The 25307-nt window shown below is 42.2% G+C and overlaps 1 protein-coding gene across 8 annotated transcripts in view; it reads right to left on the bottom strand.

The window, feature by feature from the left end:
- PER3 (period circadian regulator 3) overlaps positions 1-25307 on the bottom strand; it is a 63919-nt gene that overhangs the window by 28885 nt on the left and 9727 nt on the right. For 5 of the 8 annotated variants that reach the window (XM_032641218.1, XM_032641226.1, XM_032641186.1 and 2 more), the window contains exons 6-15: positions 24036-24178; positions 22534-22612; positions 20149-20255; positions 19725-19881; positions 15241-15346; positions 13952-14080; positions 13391-13517; positions 2728-2860; positions 1837-1961; positions 1426-1611 (exon numbers count right to left, since the gene is read on the bottom strand). In XM_032641218.1, the coding sequence (XP_032497109.1) occupies positions 1426-1611; positions 1837-1961; positions 2728-2860; positions 13391-13517; positions 13952-14080; positions 15241-15346; positions 19725-19881; positions 20149-20255; positions 22534-22612; positions 24036-24178 (1292 nt within the window). The remainder of the gene's footprint in view (positions 1-1425; positions 1612-1836; positions 1962-2727; positions 2861-13390; positions 13518-13951; positions 14081-15240; positions 15347-19724; positions 19882-20148; positions 20256-22533; positions 22613-24035; positions 24179-25307) is intronic. The other 3 variants (XM_032641232.1, XM_032641206.1, XM_032641212.1) reach the window with 2 other exon arrangements.

Raw genomic sequence — 25307 nt, 5'->3', positions numbered from 1 at the left:
GCTGTGTGACTTTGGGCAAGTTGTTACTTAACCTGTTCGTGCCTTAATTGTTCCATATATAAAACAGAAGTAATAACTTGCAGAGAAATGCATTTGGGGTCATGGTCCTCAGACCCAACTCGTTATTAGCATAAGGTATAAACTCCAGGAGTATGGGCTTTCCAGAAAGCAAAAGACAGATGCAGTTCAAGAACATCTGGGCTCTGATTCTGCTTTCTCTCCTTAGAATAAAGATGAGCACCTGTAGATGCTGAGACTGGTTTAAGGTCAGGAGAAATGATTATCAGTAAATATCCCTTATTCTTTAAATGAAAGCATGTAGACTGTAGTATAGATTCTTTCAAAACAGTAATATAAAACCAGAGTATACAAAGTATAGTGGCACAGTCAAAAAAAGAGCTTTCCATGTTGGGTGAGGCCCTACCTTGCATGGACTGTGTCGCTGACAGCTACACGCCCACATAGGAATCCAAAGTATTTAAGAACAGGTACACTAAAAACACGCATCTGCTTCTCTCCTGAGGGACTAGCTCAACTCCAAAACAACTCTATCTGTGGCTAATTAGAAATAATAGAAATAATAGAATAAGATATATGGAAATCATCTAATAGTATAATATCAATAATATAATAGAAAAACAAACAGAAATAATCTAATCTCACAACAGCTGTTGATCTGGCCTTTTCCCACCAATCCACAATCCACCTAGTAACATAACGTCCTCCACCTCAAAGGGTGGTTGTGAGGATTAAATGAATTAATTTATATGAAGAACAAGGGAAAGGGAATGGTACACAGTCACAGCTCAGCATATGGTAACTTATATACCACTGGAGACTAGCAAAGGTGTTAGACATAATCCGAAAACCTGATTGAACACGTTTGTCACCATTTCCTCATCCACCAAATCCTTATGAATAATGCAAAAGTGAAAAAGGATAGGAGACAGTAAATAGGAATAAAAAGAAGACATCAGAATAGTTCACCAAATCATTATGTTAAAGGAAGAGCATTTCAAACATACTGTCCTCATTGTTACCCAACAAAATTTGAATGTATATATGACCTATCTAGTCACAACTACAGTCCAAGTTTGAATTGGACACTTTCTTTCAAGGTCAGCAACAAAGTGACCCAAGACAGTCCCATCAACAATTGAGGGCTTATTATTATGTATCAGGTACTATTCTAGGTGCCTTACGTGTGTCAAGAGTTGACTGGCAAAGGACATAACTAAGAAATACAGTCCTAAGTATGTAACCAACATAAACGTGATGATATTTCCAAAAATACTGTAACTGAATTAAAGAAAAAAGTATTTATAATTTAGATGTCATTGCTAAGTAAATGGCATTAATGACTTGTTTTCTCACGACGGTGTATTTAACGTTGAGTGGATTTTAAAATAGAAGGTACCGTGGTACCTGACTCCAGTGGTGGCATGTGAACAACGGTGCTGCTGTAGCTGCACTGCCTCACGTCCAGGCTCAGAGCCTCCTCGGTCAGGGCCTGTGGAGTTCCTCCTTCAGCATCTGTGGATCGTCCATTAGCTGGCATTTCTGATGTAGGTACGGCTGGAATCTGAGGAACAGCTGGTGATATAAGAGCAACTGACAATGAAAAGAAAAATTCCCAACTAGAAATTCATTATTAAAGACCCAAACAATTTACACCCACTTAAAACTGACAAGTTAAAACCTACTGGCCATAAAGAGGCAATGTGGATTCTTTGTGATTACAATGAAATAACTAAAGTCAAAAGATTAGAGAGAAAACAGAGAGGGGTGGCTTTGTAATAACTCTCTTGATCTAACTATGAAAGGCATTCCTGTCACCTTGCAGTGCTTGGACATCATCTGCTCTGTGGCTTTGTCCGTCTTCTTCCGAGGATGAGGAAGTCCTATTTGTACAGGAGATACACTTTCTCTTCAAAGCTGGAATGGTGTAGCTCTTCAGGTACCTGCAACAAGGTAATTCGGTTGCGTATTCCTACCTGCTCCCAACTTTGCCATCCTCCACCTTTCTGCTTTTCTCACACCACCTCTGTTTGGGGTATTTCACATTCTTTTTTTTTTGGCCGCGCTGCACGCCATGTGGGATCTTAGTTTCCCGAACAGGGATCGAACCCTGTGCCCCTGCAGTGGGAGCGCAGTCTTTACCACTGGACCACCAGGGAAGTCCTTCACTTTCTTCCTGGGTGAAGGCTTCCCTGACCATCCTGGCCTACATCACGGGGTTGTTACATTTCCCTGACTATGGTCTTGAACTGATCGTCAAATCTTAATTTTTATGAGTGTAGGTCTTGTCTTCTCAACTATATTCAAAGAAGGGATGCATCTTCTAATTTTTTGCATCCCCCAAAATGTTCAATTTATTATGAGTTGTTAGTAGTAGATATCCATTGATTTATAGTGAAAAATAAACAGCTGACATAGGGGCTTCCCTGGTGGTGCAGTGGTTGAGAGTCAGCCTGCTGATGCAGGGGACACGGGTCCGTGCCCCGGTCCGGGAAGAGCCCACATGCCGCGGAGCGGCTGGGCCCGTGAGCCATGGCCGCTGAGCCTGTGCGTCTGGAGCCTATGCTCCGCAACGGGAGAGGCCACAACAGTGAGAGGCTCGTGTACCGCAAAAAAAAAAAAAAAAAAAAAAAAATGATATAAAGGCCCCATAGTGACAACATATGCTTCTGGAAAAACTAACATGTTATCAAAACTTGTGTCTCATACCTGATAACACTATCAATACAGTTTAATTGCTGATAGGATGGGCTATGCTGATACCTTCTCAAATCCTCACAAGACTCGGGGTACATACTATTATTTTTTAATGTCTGGAAGGAAGAAAAGGCCTTCTGCTCATCTGAAAGAGAATGAAAGGACGCACAATTTAAAATATCATATGCAAAAAACAAAACCCAATCCAAAAATGGGCAGAAGAACTAAATAGACATTTCTCCAAAGAAGATATACAGACTACCAACAAACACATGAAAGGATGCTCAACATCATTAATCATTAGAGAAATGCAAATCAAAACTACAATGAGATATCATCTCACACCAGTCAGAATGGCCATCATCAAAAAATCTACAAACAATAAATGCTGGAGAGGGTGTGGAGAAAAGGGAACACTCTTGCACTGCTGGTGGGAATGTGAATTGGTTCAGCCACTATGGAGAACAGTATGGAGGTTCCTTAAAAAACTAAAAATAGAGCTACCATACGACCCAGCAATCCCACTCCTGGGCATATACCCAGAGAAAACCATAATTCAAAAAGAGTCACGCACCAAAATGTTCATTGCAGCTCTATTTACAATAGCCCGGAGATGGAAACAACCTAAGTGTCCATCATCGGATGAATGGATAAAGGAGATGTGGCACATATATACAATGGAATATTACTCAGCCATAAAAAGGAACGAAATTGAGCTATTTGTAATGAGGTGGATAGACCTAGAGTCTGTCATACAGTGTGAAGTAAGTCAGAAAGAAAATGACAAATACCGTATGCTAACACATATATATGGAATTTAAGAAAAAAATGTCATGAAGAACCTAGGGGTAAGACAGGAATCAAGACACAGACCTACTGGAGAACGGACTTGAGGATATGGGGAGGGGGAAGGGTGAGCTGTGACAGGGCGAGAGAGGCATGGACAGATATACACTAACAAATGTAAGGTAGATAGCTAGTGGGAAGCAGCCGCATGGCACAGGGATATCGGCTCGGTGCTTTGTGACTGCCTGGAGGGGTGGGATAGGGAGGGTGGGAGGGAGGGAGATGCAAGAGGGAAGAGATATGGGAACATATGTATATGTATAATTGATTCACTTTGTTATAAAGCAGAAACTAACACACCATTGTAAAGCAATTATACCCCAATAAAGATGCTAAAAATAAATAAATAAATAAATAAAAGATCACATGCTTGAGAATATGTACTTATTCAGCAAAATTAAATAGTACTTTGGGATATACATGATACTTTAGGACATATACAATCAATATTATGTAGTTATTAAAAATGAGCTCAGATTTAAATGCACTGATATAGAAAGATATCACCTAGAACAATTACATGAATAATTTCATATGTATCTTTTTAAAAAAGGAGTAAAACTGCTGCTTCAGGCAAAGATTACCAAGGAATAAAACCAAAGGTGAAAGGTTGACGGGGACCTTCACAATGTTACTACCTGTACAACTGACTGATCTTGGCATCACTAAGGGGGATGACAGACATAGTGCATTGCTTATGTGTTGCAACGGAGAGTACACGGCACTGCCTGTGTTGAACTGGTGTCCAACAGAACGTTCTACAACGACGGAATTGTCCTTTATCTGTGCTGTCCAACCTAGTAGCCACTAACACCAGACCCAGCGACTAGCATTTGAAGTGTGGCTACAGCAACTGAGGAACTAAATTTCACATTTTATTTATTTGTAATTAATTTGAATTTATATTGCAAAATGTGGTTAGTGGCTACCGTACCAGATAGCAGAGGTATAGAGAGAGGAAAAAAGACCTCAGTCTGGAGCGCTGAACTTGAATTTTCAGTAGAGAATAAGCCAGAAGGAGACTTATCCAGGAAGAGACAGATCCTGCAAGGTCTGGTGTCGTGGAAACCAAGAGGGGAAACTATTTCAAGGAAGAAGAGTAAAGAATTATGCAAATGCTGTTGAGAGACTAAGAAATATTAGCTACTGTTGATACTACTAATAAAGGTTAGTTTAGCTGCTTGGAAGAGGCTTCTCTATTTTCAGAGGGAATCATGGAAAACTGCTTCACTTTCACTCATTAATTTTACTTTTTTTTTTTCCTTTGCGGTACGCGGGGCTCTCACTGTTGTGGCCTCTCCCGTTGCGGAGCACAGGCTCTGGACGCGCAGGCTCAGCGGCCATGGCTCACGGACCCAGCCGCTCCGCGGCATGTGGGATCTTCCCAGACCCGGGCACGAACCCCTGTCCCCTGCATCGGCAGGTGGACTCTCAACCACTGCGCCACCAGGGAAGCCCTAATTTTACTTTTAATTTTTTTAATAATTTTCAACTTGAAGGTTTCAAAGGGTTACAAAAATGGTAGAGAGTTCCCATATACCATTCACCCAGCTTCCACTAATGTCACATCTCACATAACCATAGGAAAATGAATGATACTAGGAAATTAACAGCGGCATACTGAGCTACAGTCCATTTGGATTTCACCTGTTTTCCCACTAAGCGTCACTTTTCTGGTCCAGAAGTCCAACCAGGGTGTCACAAATGAATTCAGTTGTCAAATGCCTCCTTAGTCTTTCCTTGTCTTTCATGATCCTGACACTTTTGAAGAGTATGGGGCAGGAATTTTTTAGAAATGCCCCTCCATTTGTGTTTCTCTGGTGTTTTCTTATGATTAGGTTGAGGTCATGCATCTTGGGGAAAATTGCCACAGAAGTGCAGTTCATGATGGTGATGTTTTATCACTGACACATTAACCTTGATCATTGGTTAAGGTGATGCCTGCCAGGTTTCTCTTATGTAAAGTTACTATTTTACAAGGTAATAAAAGATGTAAGCAATAAATGTTCTGGAGGAATACTTTGAAGCCATGCAAATATCCTGTTTCTTTTATACTTTCACCTATTGCTTGCACAACACTGTGAATATATTTAATGCCACCAAACTGTACATTTAAAAATAGGAAATTACATACCTAAAACCTCGATTTTAAAAAACCTTTCATCTAATTTTAGCACTCACTGGAGGATATGCCCTGCAACAGTTACTACTGTGGAATTCTTTCTTTATTCTCTAAGTCTTATTGAAATATAATTGACATACAGTAGTAAGTTTAAGGCGTACAGCATAATGACTACTGTGGCATTCTAATAGCAATTCCTATTTTTTTTACTCCTACATTAATCAAGCTTTTTCTATTAGGAAGAGTTTCCCTTCTCCCCTTTCCCTTTTATTTATTCATCCAATCATTTATCAGCAGGGACTCCTGGATACTCATTTGCTGTGTTATAATCCAATACTATCATTATTTATTTTGTTGCTCAAATTGTTCCAGTTTTGGCATTACGTGCTCTTTCAAGTTGTCTCCTGTGTCCCTCGGACATGCCATTTTCTCCCTTTTTTCTTGAGCACTTCCTTACTTCCTTACTTCTCTGGTTTCTTTTATGGGAAAAACACATAGGAACTAAGACCTGGGTACTGGGTGTGCTCATTGGTAAATGTGTCCCTCCTTGTAGGTCCCCTCAATGGACAAAACAAATATATATCTGTATGTATATCAACTCTTGTCTGTCCATCCGTCCATCCATCCATTAAGCAAAAAGGCATGAGTCCATGCTGATACCTTTAACTGCAATCCAGCACCAGAGTTCACGCTAGCATTCCCTCTGCTCATTTGCTATGTCCCTCTCCAGTGGCGAGGAATCTCATTATCTGCAATGTGTTTGCCTACTTGCTCAGTTCTACTGTTTATGTAAAGTAGCTTCAGAATTGCTAGCCTGCACTATGGTGAGAAATCAGTTTCCTGAATACTGTGTTTGTGTACATTTATGTTTTGGATTTAGTGCTGGGGTGTCCAGAGAAGACACCGATTTGCAAAGCTACTCAGCAACTTTCTTCCCCACCTCCTTCAGGATGTTTATGCCATTAGTTTGTAACTTGGTTAGGGTCACTTGTCACAGCCTATACCTCATCTTGGGTTCCCTCTACATTCTGGGGCGGGGTGAGGCACAACAGATCTATGAGTTTTAACAAATGCACAGCCAGTTGTGATTCCACCACCAGAGTAACAAAAAGAACGTTTCTCTCACTCAAACACTTCCCTCCAGCTGCCTCTTTGCAGTCAACACATCCCGCAACCTTAGCAAATACTGATCTGTTTTCCGGACCTACCGTGTTCCAGAAGTAATGCCTTCCCAGAACAGAACCACACAACATGCAACCTTTTAGCTCTGGCTTCTTTAACTTAGCAAAATGCATTTAAGATCCATCTGCATTGCTGCGTGAATCAAGTTCATTTTTTTTTTTCTTTTCTCTCTTTTTTTTTTTTTTTGCGGTACGCGGGCCTCTCACTGTTGGGGCCTCTCCTGTTGCGGAGCACAGGCTCCGGACGCACAGGCTCAACGGCCATGGCTCATGGGCCCAGCTGCTCCTCGGCATGTGGGATCTTCCCGGACCGGGGCACGAACCTGCGTCCCCTGCATCGGCAGGCGGACTCTCAACCACTGCGCCACCAGGGAAGCCCAAGTTCATTTTTCTTTATTGCTGAGTGGTATTCCATTGGGTGGATGTATCACAGTTTATCTACTCACCTGCTGAATGACATGGAAGTTGTTTCCAATTTTGGGTGAGTGTGAATAAAGTGTCATAAACATTTTCAGACAGGATTTTGTGTGAACTTGCTTCTTTTTTTCACTTGGGTAAATAACTAAGAATGGAATTGCTGAGTAATACGGTAAGATTATAAGATATTTAACTTTATAATAAATTACCGCATTTTCCAAAGTGGCTGCACAATTTTACATTACCCTCAGCAACGTGTGACAGCTCTAGTGACTCTGCATTCTTGCCAGAACTTAGTATTGTCAGTTTTCGTTCTTTTAATTTTAGCCATTTTAACGGGTGTGTGATGTGTTTTTAACTTCCTAATGACCAATGAGATTGAGTGTTGTTTCATATGCTATTTGCCATCTATACATCTTCACTGGAAAAGTGTTTAGATCTCTTGACCATTTTAAAATTGGGATGTTTAACTTCTTATTGTTAAATTTTGAGAGTTCTTTATGTATTCTGGATACAGCTCTTTATATATAATTTGCAAATATTTTGTCTTTTCATTGTCTTACCAATGTCTTACCAACGTCTTTCAAAGAAACAGTTTTAATTTCAATAAAGTCTAATTTATCAATTTCTTTCTTTTATGGATCATGCTTCTGATGTCATATCTAAAACCTCTTTCCAAACCCAATATTACAAAGATTTTCTCTCTAGAAATTTATATTTTAAAAATTGAAGTATAATCGACAGGTAACATTCTATCAGCCTCAAGTGTACAACATAATGCATCAACATTTGTATACACTGCAAAATGATCACAATAATCTAGTTACCATTTGTCACCATATAAAGTTAAAGAATGTTTTTCTTGTGATAAGAGCAACTTTCAAATCTGCAGTACAATATCACTGACTATAGCCCCCAAGCTGCACGTTACATCCCTATGATTTATTTGTTTTATAGATGGAAATTTGTACCTTCTGATCCCCTTCACCCATTTTGCCCACCTCCCAACCCCCTTCCCCTCTGGCAACCACCGATATATTCTCTGTATCTAGGAGTTCTGGTTTGTAATTTTAGATTCCACATACAAGTGAAATCATACGCTACTTGTCCTTCTCTGACTTATTTCATGTAGCATAATACTCCTGAGGGCCATCCATGTTGCCACAAGGAAGACGTCATTCTTTTTTTGTAGCCATATAGTATTCCATTCTCTCTCTATACCAGTTTCTTTATCCAATCATCCACGGATGCACACTTAGGTTGTTTCCATATCTTGGTTATTGTAAATAATTCCGCAGTGAACATAGTGGCGCACATATTTTCTCAAATTAGTGTGTTCGTTTTCTTCAGATAAATACTCATAAATGGGACTGCTGGATCATATGGTAGTTCTATTTTTAATTTTTTGAGGAAGCCCCATACTGTTTTCCATAGAGGCTGCACCAACTTACATTCCCACCAACAGTGTAAATGGGCTCCCTTTCCTCCTCGTTCTCACCAACACTTGCTATTTCTTGCCCTTTTGACGATGGCCATTCTGACAGGTGTGAGCTGATATCTCATCGTGGTTTTGATTTGCTGCAGTCCCCGACTATTGCTGTGGATTTGTTTATTTCTCCTTGAAGTTTTTATCAGTTTTTGCTTCGTGTATTTTGAAGCTCTGATGTTAGGTGCCTAAACAGGATTGTTTTATATTCTCAGAGAATCATCCCCCTTGTCTTTATGCAATATCTCTCTGAAGCCCTTGTTCTAAAGTCTACTATGTCTGACCTTAATATAGCTTTCCAGTTTTCCTTTGATTCCTGTTAGCATGATATATCTTTTCTAACCTTTTACTTTTAACCTATGTCTTTAATTTTCATAATGGGTTTTTGTAGATAATAGGTAGCTGCATCTTGTTTTTTCATCCAATTTCACAATTTCTAAGTCTTTTCACTGATATACTGAGATAATTCACATTTAATGTGATTGATGTAGCTGGATTAAAATGTACCTCTTGCTGTTTTCCATTTGTTCCATCTGGGTTTTTTGTTTCTTTTTCCTTCCTTTTCTACCTCATTTTGGGTTAAGTGTTTTAAATTACATTTTAACACCTCTACTGACATTATTTACACTTCTTTAAAAACTTTTACTAATAATTGTCCTAAAGTTTACAATATACATCTTTAAGTACTCAGTTTCTATCTCCAAATAGCATACTCCAAATACTATAATATGGGAAGAATTTACACAGTATATTCCTAATACCTCACTCCCATCCTTTGCAGTATTTTTACATATGTTATACGTGCAGAATACTATTGTTGCTTTAGTTAGTTATGTTTTACGGTAATTAAAAATAAGTAAAAAATAAAATTTATTTTATCTTCATTTATTCCACTTCCAGTGCTCTTCATTTCTTTGTGCAGATCCAAGTGTTATGTCTGACATCATGTTCCTTCTACCTTTACAAATTCCTTTAGGATTCTTATAGAACAGATCTGCTGGCAATACATTCCCATAGTTTTTGTCTGAGAAAAATCTTTGTATCTCCTTCATTTCTGAAAGATACTTCCCACTGCGTGTACCATTCTACGCTGATGGTTTCTTTCCTTTGAAGATGTTACTCTATTGTGTTCTAACGTTCACAGTCTCTGAAGAAATGTCTCCTGTAATTCTTATTTTTATCTTTGTTTTTCTGTAATCTATCATTTTCCTCTGGTTGCCTTCAAGATATTCTCTTCGGTTTTATTTTAGTTTGAACATGATATGCCCAAGTGTGTGGTGTTTTTCTTTTTTTGTATTTATGCTACTTGATGTTCTTTGAATCTGGAAAATCAGCCATCATTTCGAGTATTTTTCCCAGGATTCCAATTACTCATATGTTGGATCATTCAATCTTGTCCCCAAATTCTTAAAAGGCTCTATCTTGTATGTTCCTTTCTCTTTGTGTTTCAGCTGTGTAATTTCTATTTATCTATCTTCAAGTTTACTGATTCTTTTCTTGGTTGAGTGCGCACCAAAGGCATATATTCATCTCCAGCATTTCTAACATTTCCATCTGATCCTCTCTTTCGTGTTCCATCTTGATGCTGTGATTACTTCGGCAGTTTCTGCATGTTACCTACTTTGTCCATTAGAGCCTTTAATGTATTTATTATTCAGAGTTATTTCCAACATCTGTGTCCTACCCGACTCTTGTTCTTGTTCGGATGACTGCTTTGTCTCCTAGGAGGTTTTTTTCCTTGCTTTGCATATGCTTCATAATTTGCTGAAAAGTGAACATGTATAAGACAGTAGGGACTGAGCATGGCTTTCCTTCCACTAGGTCTGTGTTCCGGTTAATCTAATTAAACTTTAGGCCAGGTCTGAGGTTTGTTGTTGCTATGGTTTCACTCACTGTTTAACAGCTTTCAGATCCCTCTAGTGACACTCTGTGCTTCAGGTGGAGGCTGCTTTCCTGAGAGCTCTTTTTTCCAACATCTGCTCCACTTCCAGGCTTTGGTCTTCCCTGCACTGTGCCTCAGAGAAGGTCTGTCTCTTGTAGGTGACTGGAATCAGTCAGTCACAGGATCCAGCACTTATCTCACTTCTCCTTGCAAGTATGCGCCTCTCCTCAGATGTCAGGCCTGCTGGCTGCCCTGTAACCTCAGCACTCTGACAGGTTCAAGAAAGAACACGAACTTGCTGCCCGTCTGGCTTTTTTCCTCGTAAGTTTGGAATGATGCTCTTTCCAGCTCTCCCCAAGCAGAAACCAAAGCACTCTCACTCTTGAGTTAGCTCAGTGTATGAATCATCTTTCACTTGGGCTTTGCATCACCCTTGCAGTAGAACGTTCAGTTTTCCCCAATTTCCCCAATTACTTCTCTGGCAGCTGGCGTCGGTCTGTATGGCTGAGGAAGGGACTTTACATCTCTTTGTTGTTCCTTGCCCTTCCCTAATAAGTTTAAAAGTTTCCCTTCTTTTTAAAAAATAAAATTTATTTATTTTATTTATTTATTTTTGGCTGCATTGGGTCTTCGTTGCTGCACGTGGGCTTTCTCTAGTTGTGGCGAGCAGGGGCTACTCTTCGTTGCGGTGCACGGGCTTCTCATTGCGGTGGCCTCTCTTGCTGCGGAGCATGAACTCCAGGTGTATGGGCTTCAGTAGCTGCGGCACGCAGGCTCAGTAGTTGTGGTTCATGGACTCTAGAGTGCAGGCTCAGTAGTTGTATCTCACAGGCTTAGTTGCTCCGCAGCATGTGGGATCCTCCCGGACCAGAGATCGAACCCGTGTCCCCTGCACTGGCAGGTGGACTCTTAACCACTGCACCACCAGGGAAACCCAAAAGTTTCCCTTCTTATTCTATTCTAAAGCATAACCTGCCTTTATAAGAAAGGTAAACATACATACTTAAAACCTTACATTCTTGTGTGCTCCAGCACCCTGTATATAATAAAATATATATACAATGACCATTTAGTATTTTCCTTTTCATTGGTGTATATCTCTACTCAATTTCTAATATTCTAATTACAACGTTTTCTATCTTTAAGTCACCTTCTTGTTTCTTTTCAGTAAAGAGTAATAAAGATTTTTTTACTAGCTCTTTAAACTTGTAGGTCTTAAGCTGTTAATAAAAACAAGACGCCCAAATAACATTAGTTCTCCAAAGTTATTCCAAATGGCATAACTTCCCCACAAAGTGGCATCCTATGTGTATTAGTCAAATATAGCACATAGCTAAGTAGTAAGAAAATTTCAGTTTCTAAAATAGCAGCCTAAGTACACACGGTTAGGTAAAGTTTAAATTTTATAAAATGTTGAATGATTGAATATGGATGATGCTTAAATATATAGCCTTCAAAACAACAGTACTGATGGTATTACTAGACCAATGCAATGACAAGTGATAAGAAACGGAATAAAGCAGAAGGTTAGAAAGGATTTCTACCCTGAGAAGAAATTCCAGAGGTCAGGATGTAAGATTGTGGCACTAACATGAGGTCGTAGGCCAAGGCAGCAGCAAGTAGCACTGACTGGATCAGACAATGAAGAAAACATCTAGAAATTTTAGATTAAAATCTCCTCAAAGAATTTTCTCTGGCAGGATATGGAATAATGATACACAACAAGAAAGGTATTTAAGATAAATTCTTTTGTGGGGGAGATCTGATGGTTTCACGGGACCAAAAAAGGTTGTCATTTCTTCCTTGTGCCCTTACGTCTACAGCAAAAGAAACAAACAGAACTTGAAACCTCCTGCCAAGATGAATAAGAACCCAAAAAACTAAAGGACGGGACTTGCTGTATCTGGAGGGTGTCCTACGGGCTCCCAGTGATATCACCTGTAGGAGCAGTAGTTTGATATTTTTCTTGTGGCAATCATATCAAGTCCTGAAAAGTACAGCTACTATTATTATTATTGACTTAAGAGAAGAATTTTCACCCTACTGTGTAGAACACCCACATTTGACAGTGGTAGGGACCATCAAGGACATTTAGGTGGCCAAAATCTATAACGACTTCCCAAATTATATTGATATTAACATTCAAGGAGAAAAATTAAGAGAAAGTTATCTAAGTTAAGTAGTTAGCATAATTTGATCTCTATATTATAAAACTTTATATATACAGAACTATATAATTCTGTATATAGAAGCACGCAGGTTAGCTTCTCAAAATAACATCAACCATCACAACTGATCCAATTCCTCTGGGGTACTCCCTACCTCATATTTGAGAAAAGTAAACATGTAATCAAGAAAAAGCCCAAGTTTTTCATTCAATTTAGGTCACAAACATTCTCCATTGGTTTGAAATGAAAGGGAGGGATTATCATTTTAATATACTTATTATCTGAAATGTATTCTAAAGTTACCTCTTTTGGTTTACAGATAGCTCATATGGAGGGAATCTACGAATTGGGTGGAGTTAGCAGAAAAGTCAATTCTTTAGTAGAAGTATACTGTGAATACGTTCTAATACCATTTAGCTTTCGGGACAGTATCTGCTGCTGCCGTTGTTATTGTTAGTAGTAGTACTGTTACCTTTGTTATCTGGGCACGTAAAACCTGAACAGCAGCAGCCCAGAGTCGTGGCTTCGTGAGGGCCGCTCTGGGAGGGGGGCGGGGCGACCCTGCTGACTCACCACCACGCTGTCCCGGGCCGGTCTCCATCACTTGCTTCTTTGGTGATTTGGCCCTTGACTCGATGTACAGCTGCTGGCCTAGATTCTTGATTTTGTTTACACTGGCATAGACCTGCTGCAAAGTCAACTTAGGGAAAAGAATGATAACCAATGTTTCGAAGATGACAAAAATGTGCATTAAAAGATACATACACGAAATACATTTAACTTTTCGTTCTCTGTAGACAGAATGACTGAAAGCACAGTAATAGCATTAATTCAGTCTCCCGCTGCACCACAACACACGAGGAGCAGTGAAGCTTTACAGCAATCTGTCCACAACATGCTAATTTTTAGGAAGCACACAATTGACCCAAATATCACCTTCTAAAGGTGATATTTTCTTTTTAGAGACATTTTCCCAAACCGGAATGCATCAGAATGTCTATTACCAGATGAGATCTTCCAGACGAGGACTAAGAAGCCACACGTGTCGAGGTACAGAACCAGCACCGACACGTTACGGTTAACAACACAGGAAGAAAAGGACACGTGCTCAGAAGCACACGTGTGCTCGCTCACCGGTGCCTTCTGCACCTCCTCCGCGCAGCGCTCGCTGGACTCACTGGAGGATGCGATGCTGAGGTGATGCTCCTGAGACCCGCTGCTCCCCAGGCTCCCATAGCCACTGGATGCGCTCCCGTAAACGGGCTGCAAGAGAGAGGGGCCCGTCGCAGCCCCGGGTGATGTGGCCGTCGGAGGAGAGACACAGCATTACCTACCTCTGAGCTTACCTACAGTCATCACAAAATTAAGATTAAAATTTCTGAAATCCTAAATGAGGTGTGTGAAGGATGATGCTGACATGAAAGACATTCCTCTCTCATCTTGGTAATTCTCAAGGGCAGAACCTACTTTTCTAGTCTAGGTGGGTATTTCTAGAACAAACGTTTTAAAAGCCACAGTAAATAAATTTAACAAAACACGAAAATAAACTCTAACTCTTTATGCTGAGTTTGGAATAGACAGAACAAATTAAATATATACTGTACTTTTCCCCAAGAACCTCACAGATACTTTATGAACTCTAGAGACTGTATGAAAGACATTTTGAACACTACTGGGTAACAGTTTTAGTGACACCATCAGTAAATGCTTGACAAGTTTACTGATTGACTCTCTAGTAGAAAGCATTTTGGTATTTGTTTTCAACAAGCAGTTCTTCCTACTTTGGCTCATAATGACTAGAGATACAGAGACCTGCCACCTGTCTCCCCACCTTTAAAACTGTAATTATTTTAAAAAAAAACAGTGAAGCCAAAACACTGGCAGCGTCTGGAATACAAGAATGATTCTCTCATTTAGAAATAACTTCTCTATCTCATTGCTTCCTATGACTCTGCTTGTCGTCTTAAATTGGATTCTTGGGCTTCCCTGGTGGCGCAGTGGTTGGGAGTCCGCCTGCCGATGCGGGGGACGCGGGCTCGTGCCCCGGTCCGGGAGGGTCCCGCATGCCGCGGAGCGGCTGGGCCCGTGAGCCATGGCCATTGAGCCTGCGCGTCCGGAGCCTGTGCTCCGCAACGGGAGAGGCCGCAGCGGTGAGAGGCCCGCATACCGCAAAAAAAAAAAAAAAAAAAAAAAAAATTGGATTCTTACAAAAAGTCCTGTGTATTTAACACAGAAAAAGGGAAAACAAAATTAATGAAATTTAATTTGAAAACAAAAAGAGGAAGATAAAAATTTCTGGAATGTACAGGGTAAGGATTTCTCTCTCCTCACGGTTTATTTCTGTGAAGTGACTTTACTGAGTGTTAAAATTAAAGACAATTATGGGAATATTATGTTTGTTTTTTTAAAATCTCTCACTTTACCTGTAAGAGAAGTCTGTGAATTTGTTCTTGTAATTCTGTTATGTCTTTGTCATTACTGTTCATCTTTTTTATTCCGGTGGCAAAAACATTCTCATTTAGTGGACTCCTACAAAATGCCAAGTGAAAGATTGAGTCAGACAATTTCAAGTTCATTTACAACGAAGGCTAAAGTGATTCTTAATAGAAAATTCAAACAATAAACCTATGCTTTTACAAAGCAGCTCTTCAAGTCCAAATATAGAAAATATGAAGCTCAAACTCTATTCATAGAGGTAGAGAGAATCCTAGGAAACAAATGAGGTATTAACCGTCTTCTTTAGTTTCTCTGCAGCTGTAATCATTCTACTGCATCTGTATAAATTTAAAATCAGTGGTAGGTATACGCCTAGCTACTAAAATACCTTTAACAGCTACTGGTCTCAGAATTTAACAGGAACTGAGTAACCTACTGGCTATGAGAAATTTTCGGACCTTAAGTTTGGCAAACACACTGAATGCTTAATGCACTTAATCACTCAAGCTACCTAGTAAAGACGATTCTGCAGCCCACCCGCGTGGTGAACGTGTGGTTGCCACAAAATCTTCAGTCTTATTTATACCCCAATTCTAGAGCATCTGAAATCTACCACCAGAATACAGTGAGAGGCAGACACGTCAGCAGAAAGAGCAGCAAAGACAAGCGACTGACATTCACTTAGGCCCCTCTATGCGACAGGAAGTGCTGTTTTATAACACACATCGAGAATAAGTGACATTTTCTACACCCTTACGACGTGCCGGGCGCTGTGCCAGCCGCTCCACCAGGCACCCCCTCCTCGCTTCCCTGGGCCAGACCCCGGCTCAGGTCCCCCGCTGTCAGGTCTGCCAGGTGCTCCCGGGGCCCAGAGTCCCGACTCCAGGCCGCACGCTCTCGGCCACCACACCGTCCGGCCTCTCGGCACCCCGGTCGCACTAGTGCTGCTAATAGCGGACGTGCCGCGGGCCAGGCACGTCACCTCCTGAGTCCTCGCGACCCTGGGAGGTAGGAATCAACCCGGCAGAGCTGAAGAAACTTGCCAAGTCGCCGTGGCCAGGCAGCCGGGGCGCGTCTGAAGCCACACGCCCGACCCCCGAGCCGGCTCTCCCTCCTTTTCCTGTTACGCGTCCTGCACGCTGCCTCTCACACCTCAGACACGCGGCAACACTTCCCCAAAGACAGAAACTCCTAGCAGGAACGGCGGGACGCCAGCGGGGTCACGGGAGGCGTCAGGAAGAGGCCGCGTCCCCGGCACAGGCCCCCCGCCCCCGCCCAGACCCTGGGAGGCACCAGGCCCTGTCCGGGGGCACCGGCTCTGCGATGCGGGACGCGGAGGGCCGGCTGCACCTGGACGACAGCCTGACACTGGCACGTCTCAGGTCTCAGGTGCCCCTCCTCTCCTCCTCCCCCTGCCCCCGCCCTCCCCCACCCGCCGCTGGGCGCCAGGCTCCTCCCACGCTCCGTTAGCTCCTCTGGCGCCTCCCACGGCCCGGCATGTAAAAGCGTGGCTGCGTCAAAGAAGGGCCCCTGGGGGCTAAAGTGCATCCCCGTGTGCTGCGAGCCTGAATGTCTTCCAGAGGCGTCTGGGCTGCTGTTCAAGTGCAATGCTGAGTGGAAACAGAACGTTCTGCTTTGTGCTATGAGATGTGGACGTTCCCAGGGGTGACCCTTCCGACAAAACCAAGTTGGGCTTTTAATCACCAATTACAGAACTCAAAGGATTCGCCGCCTTCATCAAATGGTGTCAAGCTCGGCATGAAGCGTTGGCTGCGGCGGCGGCAGCGGCGGCGGCGGCGGACGTCAGGAAACGGGTCTAGGAGTAAAGAAGGAAATCTGGGTCCGTCTCCACTTTGCAACGTCCTGCCTCAATGATCGCCGGGAAAGTGCCTCTGTTTCACAGAATGCGGGTTTGTTTGTTTTGTAAAATCAGAGGTAACTGCAACTAGCCTCCCTTCCCACAGAGCCGCTGGGAAGGACCTGGAGAGAGCCGGACACTCACACAGCCCCCTCCCTACGTCAACTGTCACACTTTCCCAAACTCTGCTCAGCGCGTCACAGTGCCATTGCTGTTCTCCGTTCTCCCATACGCGGTGGGCAGCAAAGGGAACGTCCGTTCTGTTTATAACCTCAGCCTCAGCCTAGCACAACGCCTGACTCAGCAGGTGGCCGTAAACACTTACTGAAGGAATAAATGCATTAAAATAATTTTATAAGCCTAATAGATAATTACTGTTCGATGAGAGAAATTAATACCTACTAGCCTCTAAACTCTTTCCCTCACATAATCCTGGATCTTGAGATGCAATTATTGGTGTAATTTTTAAAAACACTGAAAACATTGGGAGTACTAATATGTCGGTTTATTCCATATATTTTTTTTTTTTTTTTTTTTTTTTTTTTTTTTTTTTGCGTTACGCGGGCCTCTCACTGTTGTGGCCTCTCCTGTTGCGGAGGACAGGCTCCGGACGCGCAGGCTCAGCGGCCATGGCTCACGGGCCCAGCCGCTCCGCGGCATGTGGGATCCTCCCAGACCGGGGCACGAACCCGTGTCCCCTGCATCGGCAGGCGGACTCTCAACCACTGCGCCACCAGGGAAGCCCTATTCCATATATTTTTAATCAAAGAACTGAAAGGATGGCTTGGAGAATGATCTAGGATGCACCTCTAGCACTGACAGGGAGGTACTTAGACTGGTCAACAGACACCCAGATGGACGTCTCGTCAGAGGAACTGTACTTGCTTTGGGGTTTCCTATATTCATCCTAAGCAACCATCTGATTTTTAAAAAATATTTATTTATTTGGCCGTGCCGGGTCTTAATTGTGGCACGCGGGACCTTTTTTGAGTTACGGCATGCGGGATCTAGTTCCCGGACCAGGGATCGAACCTGGGCCCCCTGCATTAGGAGGGCAGAGTCTAAGCCACTGGACCACGAGGGAAGTCCCCAACCATCTGATTTTATTTTCATTTCCCAAGAGGTCTCCCTACTGGGAAAAAAAAAAGTCCTTTCCGAGCAGCACGAATAGCACTTCCTTGGCAGTCATGTTCGTTACCTCAATTATCCAGTTAGTTTTCTACCACAAATCAGCCTCATGAGTCAGGGCAGCAAGGAGCCCGATTCTTCCATTAAAGCGGCAGAACTGCTCTGCTGAGAGGCCAAACCCTGGAGCACAACAAGGTCAGAGCAACCTGAGGCCTATCTCACCGTGGCCAAAACATCACTCTATCACGATATAATACGTGATAAAATACTCTTACTGGGAGATGTACTGTTCTGTACACAGAAGTTTTATTCTTCTGTGCACAAAGTTGTATAACAAAATACAAAAGACAGAGTTGCTCAATTTCAGCATGACACTGAAGAGTTAAGTATAATTTCCACTCTTAAAAGAAACAGACATCAAAAGGAAACTTATGGGATGGGCCAGCTAAGAAACCTATAGGTCAACTTTAAATGGACCACGAAGTCCAGGGACTATAGGAGTATCTCAGATTACAAGAACCGTGGTCCAGGTTGCTCTGAATCCATTTTGCAAGGTTGTTGTATGGGCAGGTAACAACAGTCAAGCAGGCTTGGGTCAGCCATGCTGGCAGGAGAATAAATATGAAAGAATTTAAATATTAAAAATAAAGATTTAGGGACTTCACTGGTGGTCCAGTGGTTAAAGACTTTGCCTTCCAAGGCAGGGGGTGCAGGTTCAACCCCTGGTGGGGGAGCTAAGATCCCACATGCCTCGAGGCCAAGAAAAACAAAACATAAAACAGAAGCAATACTGTAGCAAATTCATGAAGACTTTAAAAATGGTCCACATCAAAAAAAAAAAAGATTTAATAAAATCGACACAAATAAGTGGAATTTGACAGCAGAAGGCTGATATAAAAACTTTTACATGCTCACTGAAGAGAACCTTAAAATTCAGAAAAGGAAAAAAAACAAAACTTCACCCAAAGTCCCACTATCCACACATAACCAAAATGTATTTTCTTTCCTTCTAATCTTCTTTTTCCTATTTCATAGTGTTCGTGTTTTAAACATAATTATAATCATACTGTATAAAAACTTCTGTATGCTGCTTTTTACATCATCTAATATATCAATTTCCCACACTCGCTGTAAAAATTTTTATTGACCAATATAATAACATGTCAAGTAGATATTTCAGAATCTACTTAATGATAGACATTTAAGCTATTACAATTTTAAAATGCTGCAAAATCTGTCTTTTCTTTATAAGGCTTTCTGTATTTCGGCTTCTTTGGAATATTCCAATAAGGGAATCGTTAGGCCAAGGAGGTAGAAATCTTATAAAGCCCTTGATACTTATTGCCAAACTGTCTTCCAGAAGCACTGAAAAAAACCTGTCCTTCGTTTAGTTCACGTGTTAGTTGATTCAAAGGGGAATCAATGGGCCAAAGAACATTATTTGGAAAAAGATTTTTTAGAAAATACGCAAACTGATCGACTTACGTTCGCACTTTATGCCGACCGATGATGAAAGAAACCTTCCGGCTCCATGGGTTCACAAAGCTGGACCAACTGGAATCCAATACAATGTAATCCCCATTTTGAGAACAAAATCTAATGGGTGAATGTTCAAAGGGAAGATGGCCTGCATACTTCAGGACTATACAAAATAGTAAGACAAAATTAGAATTTATTTAACACGGATATTGATTACAAATGTCTTTTGTTAAGGCATTTATTTGTAACTGTTTTAGAATGTCAAAATAGAAAAAAAAATTGTTTCAGCAGTTCCAATACATTGCTTACCTGGTTAAAGGTTAAGCTCTAATGATTAGAGCTTGTGAGACCCTCTAGTGAGAAATGAAATGACAAACTTAAAAAGATCAATGAAAACAAAATGTCCTCCTATAAAGAAGTAGGTCCTTACCTTTTTGGTGTATGGCGACCATCAGAGAACGATCTTCCGGGTGCAGGTATGCCAGGATGGATGTTCCAATCAGATCCTGAGGTAGGTAACCCAGCAAAGGCACTGCTCTGAGCACAGACACAGCACAGGCAGCATGTCACATGCACCAAGTAACTCATACCTTATATACTTTCAACCGTACTTTTCAGCTAAACTCTAAATATGACAAAGGGTATGCAAAAGATGTTCATTACAGCATTTATAAATGCTACAAACAACCCAAGTGCCTACATTGTGGGGAAGTAGATACACAATCTAAGAAGTGTTGGTCATTTGACATATTGCATCACCTGTGAAACTTCTAAAAAACAGATTTGCAGGCTCACCACAAGCTTACTAAATCAGAATTTCTGTGGTAAGACTAGGAGTCTATATTGTTAACAAGTTCCTCAGAGGTCTCTGACGCCCTCCATTTCGCTGCCTTTTAAAAAGTCTACAAAGATCACATTATAACATAGAAAAATGCTTATGATGTTAAATGAATAAAGCAGGCTACAAATTTATACAGAATAATTAAAATTATACAAAAACAATGTCTCCCAAAAGGTGATATCAAACAGACAACCAGTCACAAAGCCATTTGTAGGATAAAGGTTCATGGGAAAATTCTGATGTACAGACACTCAAGATGACTTAGACAAAACTGACTCCAGAAACATTTTCTATGTGTACAAATTCACAAATACTTTCTATTGCAATAAACTTAAGCTGTTTTCAGAATAACTTCAGCTAAAATTTTCTTACCTTCTACAGATTATATTATACAAAGTATCTCACTAATTACTGTTTAGTTTCAGGGTAACTAAACGGTAATAAACCCATTTCCAGATGTTAAAAAAAATTTTTTAAAGCTTTTTTTTTTTTTTTGGCCACATCACTCGGCTTGTGGGATCTTGGTTCCCCGACCAGGGATTGAACCTGGGCCCTCGGCAGTGAAAGCATGGCATCCTAACCACTGGACCGCCAGGGAATTCCCTGTATGTTAAAATTTTTTAAAAACCAAAATTAAGGGCTTCCCTGGTGGCGCAGTGGTTGAGAGTCCGCCTGCCGATGCAGGGGACACGGGTTCGTGCCCTGGTCCGGGAAGATCCCACATGCCGCGGAGCGGCTGGGCCCGTGAGCCATGGCCGCTGCACCTGCGCGTCCGGAGCCTGTGCTCCGCAACGGGAGAGGCCACAACAGTGAGAGGCCCGCGTACTGCAAAAAAAAAAAACCAAAACAAAAAAACAAACCAAAATTAATAACTATCATAACTGTGCCAGGTTTTTTGACATTTTTGCTTATGCTTATCTGTGGTACAGTACATTGGTTCTCAGATTTTCAGATTTCACAAAGTAAAATTTTTAAGTAAATGCAGGTGGAAATGGAGGGTACGAACAGGGGATAACAATGTTTTATTTTTCCAAATAAAGGTATCAAAAAAACAACAATAAGCAACAACTATTATGTACTGTCACTAACTCTTTAAATAAGAAAGACTATTTTAATAACCAAAAAAGAGGCAGGAAGGACGCTAAGTTCAAAATAAGTAACAGTTCTTCACACACACAAAAAATCTGCCTTATTTTTCTTTCTCTTTTCCCCCACTTCAGACTAATAAAAATTCATTATAAACTGTTTGGGAAACACCTGCCTAGTGGAAATAACACTGGAATAGGACTTGGAGGCCAGAGTCGTGGTCTCATTTGGACCACAGTCATCTAATACCATGTGGCCCACGTTCATTGTCCTCTTGTGCAAACTGGAAAAATAATTTCTGACTTTCCTAAAGCTTTGAAATAAATATGATAATGTGTAAATCTTAGCACTATAACATGCAAGATATTTACATTAAAAATTTACACAACACGGGACTTCCCTGGTGGTCCAGTGGTAAAGAATCCACCTTCCAATGCAGGGGACACAGGTTTGAGCCCTGGTCCGGGAACTAAGATCCTACACGCCGCGGGGCAACTAAGCCCGCGCGCCACAACTACTGAGCTCGTGCATCTCAGTGAGACAGCTTGCATGCCACAAACTACAAAGCCCACGCGCTCTGGAACCCGCACGCTGCAACTAGAGAGAAGACCATGCGCTGCAACGAAGAGATCCTGCGTGCCTCAACAAAGGCCCCGTGTGCTGCAACTAAGACCCGACGCAGTCAAAAAAATATATATATAAGGAAAATAAATAAATATTAAAAAAAATTTACACAACACAAATTTCAAACTACCAAAACTCAAATACGCAAATGAATAGATTCAGCTCTATCATGTTACGTTTAACATGTTAAACGTTATGTAAACTTTTAAATATTTTTATTTATTTTCAGAAACAAATTTCTTTTAGGCTTAAAGAAGTACTTACCTTTCATCTATTTCAAGAAAAACACACCCGGGGGTGTGTGTTGTGGTAAAAATTCTTTTATCCACTGGGATTCGAGGAGCTATGGAAACCAGAAAGACTGGTTTAAAGGCAAATACCTAATTAACTATCCACTTAACATATTAAAGAGGGAACAAACTCTATAGGCCATGGCAGAAATCTCACCTAGGGACCTGGCCTTTGAGCAGCCAAAGCTAATAACTTTCATTATTAACCACATTTTAATTAGGTCAAAACGTGATGCCTACTACAGTTAATTTTAAACAGACAGAAAGTCTGTGTACATCGAATAGCTTACCCATCACAATCTAACAGTCAAAGATGGGGTCATTTAGAGTTCAGGACAAAAATGTTTCATCATATTTAGTGGTTGAATACAACTAAGCAAATAGGATGTGAAACGTCAGTACAATAGGGACATATTTAATCTGTAATAAAATTGGCACGGTCAGTGCTGCTACCGTCTGCTTTGACAATGTAGTGATTAGCACATCAGGGAACAATTTGAGCATGACACTAACTCCGCATTTGCTTACACACGATTTCATTTCCAAGAAGCACGAGGTGAATGCAGAAAAGAGCAGCTAGTTGAAGGGAGTCACTGAGGAACATGAAGAAACATGCACACACCTGAAACATCCACCTGCAGCCTCTGTTCACCAGGTGTGCTCTGAGCCACGCCCGTCCAACCTGGTGATGGAACTTTCCCTCTGATTTCAGTCCGCCTTCCCCTCACTCCTCACAGTAATGCACAAGCTGCAGCCCTTCCAACACCCACGTCCACAGCAAACCGCAGGGCTTTTCCGCTGTGGCGAGCCGCATTTACCGCATCACTTGTGCATTTCTTCATCACTGAATGTGTAACACCGTGTTACCATTTTATGAGATTCCCGTCTTATTTTTAATGTATGGTTACTTGAGTGTTGTGCCCCTAAACTCATTTTTCCCATAAGCCCTGTGGTTTGTGTGAATTTTTCTGCACAGGATGGTAAGTTTTAGGAAAGCATATGTCACATTACAGCAGAACCAACTGTAATTTCAAATGATAAATGGAAGCTGCTTCTGTTTTGATATAAGAATTTAGCAATGCTGTTCTGCCACTGGAAGACATAAATTATACTTGTTCCGCAGGGGGCTTTCAAAACACTTAAAAATATAAATTCATTCTTGTAACCTCTGTACGCAACAACTTCAATGCTCTTCTGTCACGCAAGACAGAAGCAAAAGGCCACAGGATGGTCACCAGTAGAGAAAGGATTAGAAGACTGCGCATCTGTGGCCAAGTCTATGCTCAGACCCCTGGGCCATGCTGTCCTTAAAGGAGATGAGCACACAGGAAGTCAAGGTCAGCAAACAGAGACGTCAGGGAAGATCAGCTCAGGGCCAAGCTGAAGACAGTGGCTGCAGTAAACAGGCTTTCACGTGCTTCTTTCTGATGTGCTGACACGTCACATCTGACCTAAACGCAGACGCTCCTGACCTACCTTCGTAACCAGAATGAATCTTCTCCACCAGCATGAGACAGCAGGGCTCAGGCTCCGGGCGGGCCGAGCTGTGCACATGAATCAAATAGGGGATAATCCGGAACGGGCAGTAAGGCTGCCCCAGCTCCTGGGCTTCACCTCCACTGAAGAGAAGAAAAATGGTTTAGTACCAGTCCTGACTTGTTCACTTAGTCCAACGTGAAACAAGGCGGGGGAAAATGTTTTGTTGGTAATTTCCAAGAGAGACGTGTCTGAATCTAAAATGTTTAGACATATTTATTTATTTATTTTGGCTGTGTTGGGTCTTCGTTGCTGCATGTGGGCTTTCTCTAGTTTCGGTGAGCGGGGGCTACTCTTCGTTGCGGCGCGCGGGCTTCTCATTGCAGTGGCTTCTCTTGTGGAGCACAGGCTCTAGGGGCACGGGCTTCAGTAGCTGTGGCTCACGGGCTCAGTAGTTGTGGCTCGTGGGCTCAGTAGTTGTGGCTCATGGGCTTAGTTGCTCCGCGGCACGTGGGATCTTCCCGGACCAGGGCTCAAGCCCGTGTCCCCTGCACTGGCAGGCGGATTCTTAACCACTGCGCCACCAGGGAAGTCCAAAACATATTTATTTTTGAAAGGAGGGACACGTTAGTTTAAATTTTCAATAGTCACAGGCAATGATACTCGTTTGTTACTGGATGAGTAGGAGGCTTTCTGGAGAGGCGGCTCACCAAGGTGAGTGTGAACCGCTCACTAATTTCAGCGTGACTTTCTGTTCCTGCTGGGAAGAGGGGCAGGCACAGCCACCTGTCTTGCCTCGTGTATCTAAACCAAGTACCACATGGTGGAAAACAAGGCCCTCTGGGATCACGCCCCTAAGCCGGCCCTCCGTCAGCCCTTCCTACGCCCTCGTTCAAATGACCGATTCAGTCCCACCGCCTCAGCCGCTCCGCTGCCCGGCGCAGACCTGGTGTGCGGCTCAGCATCACCCACCGTGCCTAGCTACAGGGAGACGGTGGGGCTGGACCCTCTGGGCCAACCGGCGCGGAGGCTGCTCGCTCCCTCCCAGGAGGCTCCCGGGGGCGAGGGGTCTGCAACGAGCACACAGATGTCCATCCTGTTTCATCAGCCTGGCTGCCTGGAAGACGTCTCCACTTGGATCTGCCCGAACGTCCCAACCTGTATTTCACGCTCCCCCGTTTCTGCCCATCGCACCTCTCCTTGCCAACCGTCACGAGCGTGGATGTTCGGGGGTCTCTGGCCGCCCTCCCCGCTCTCTTCTCTCCTCTAACT

This window comes from Phocoena sinus, chromosome 1 (assembly GCF_008692025.1).
Source record: "Phocoena sinus isolate mPhoSin1 chromosome 1, mPhoSin1.pri, whole genome shotgun sequence".
In the NCBI taxonomy this organism is placed as follows: Eukaryota; Metazoa; Chordata; class Mammalia; order Artiodactyla; family Phocoenidae; genus Phocoena; species Phocoena sinus.
Note: the sequence above shows the minus strand (reverse complement) of the source record. Positions and strands in the feature narration are given on the sequence as shown.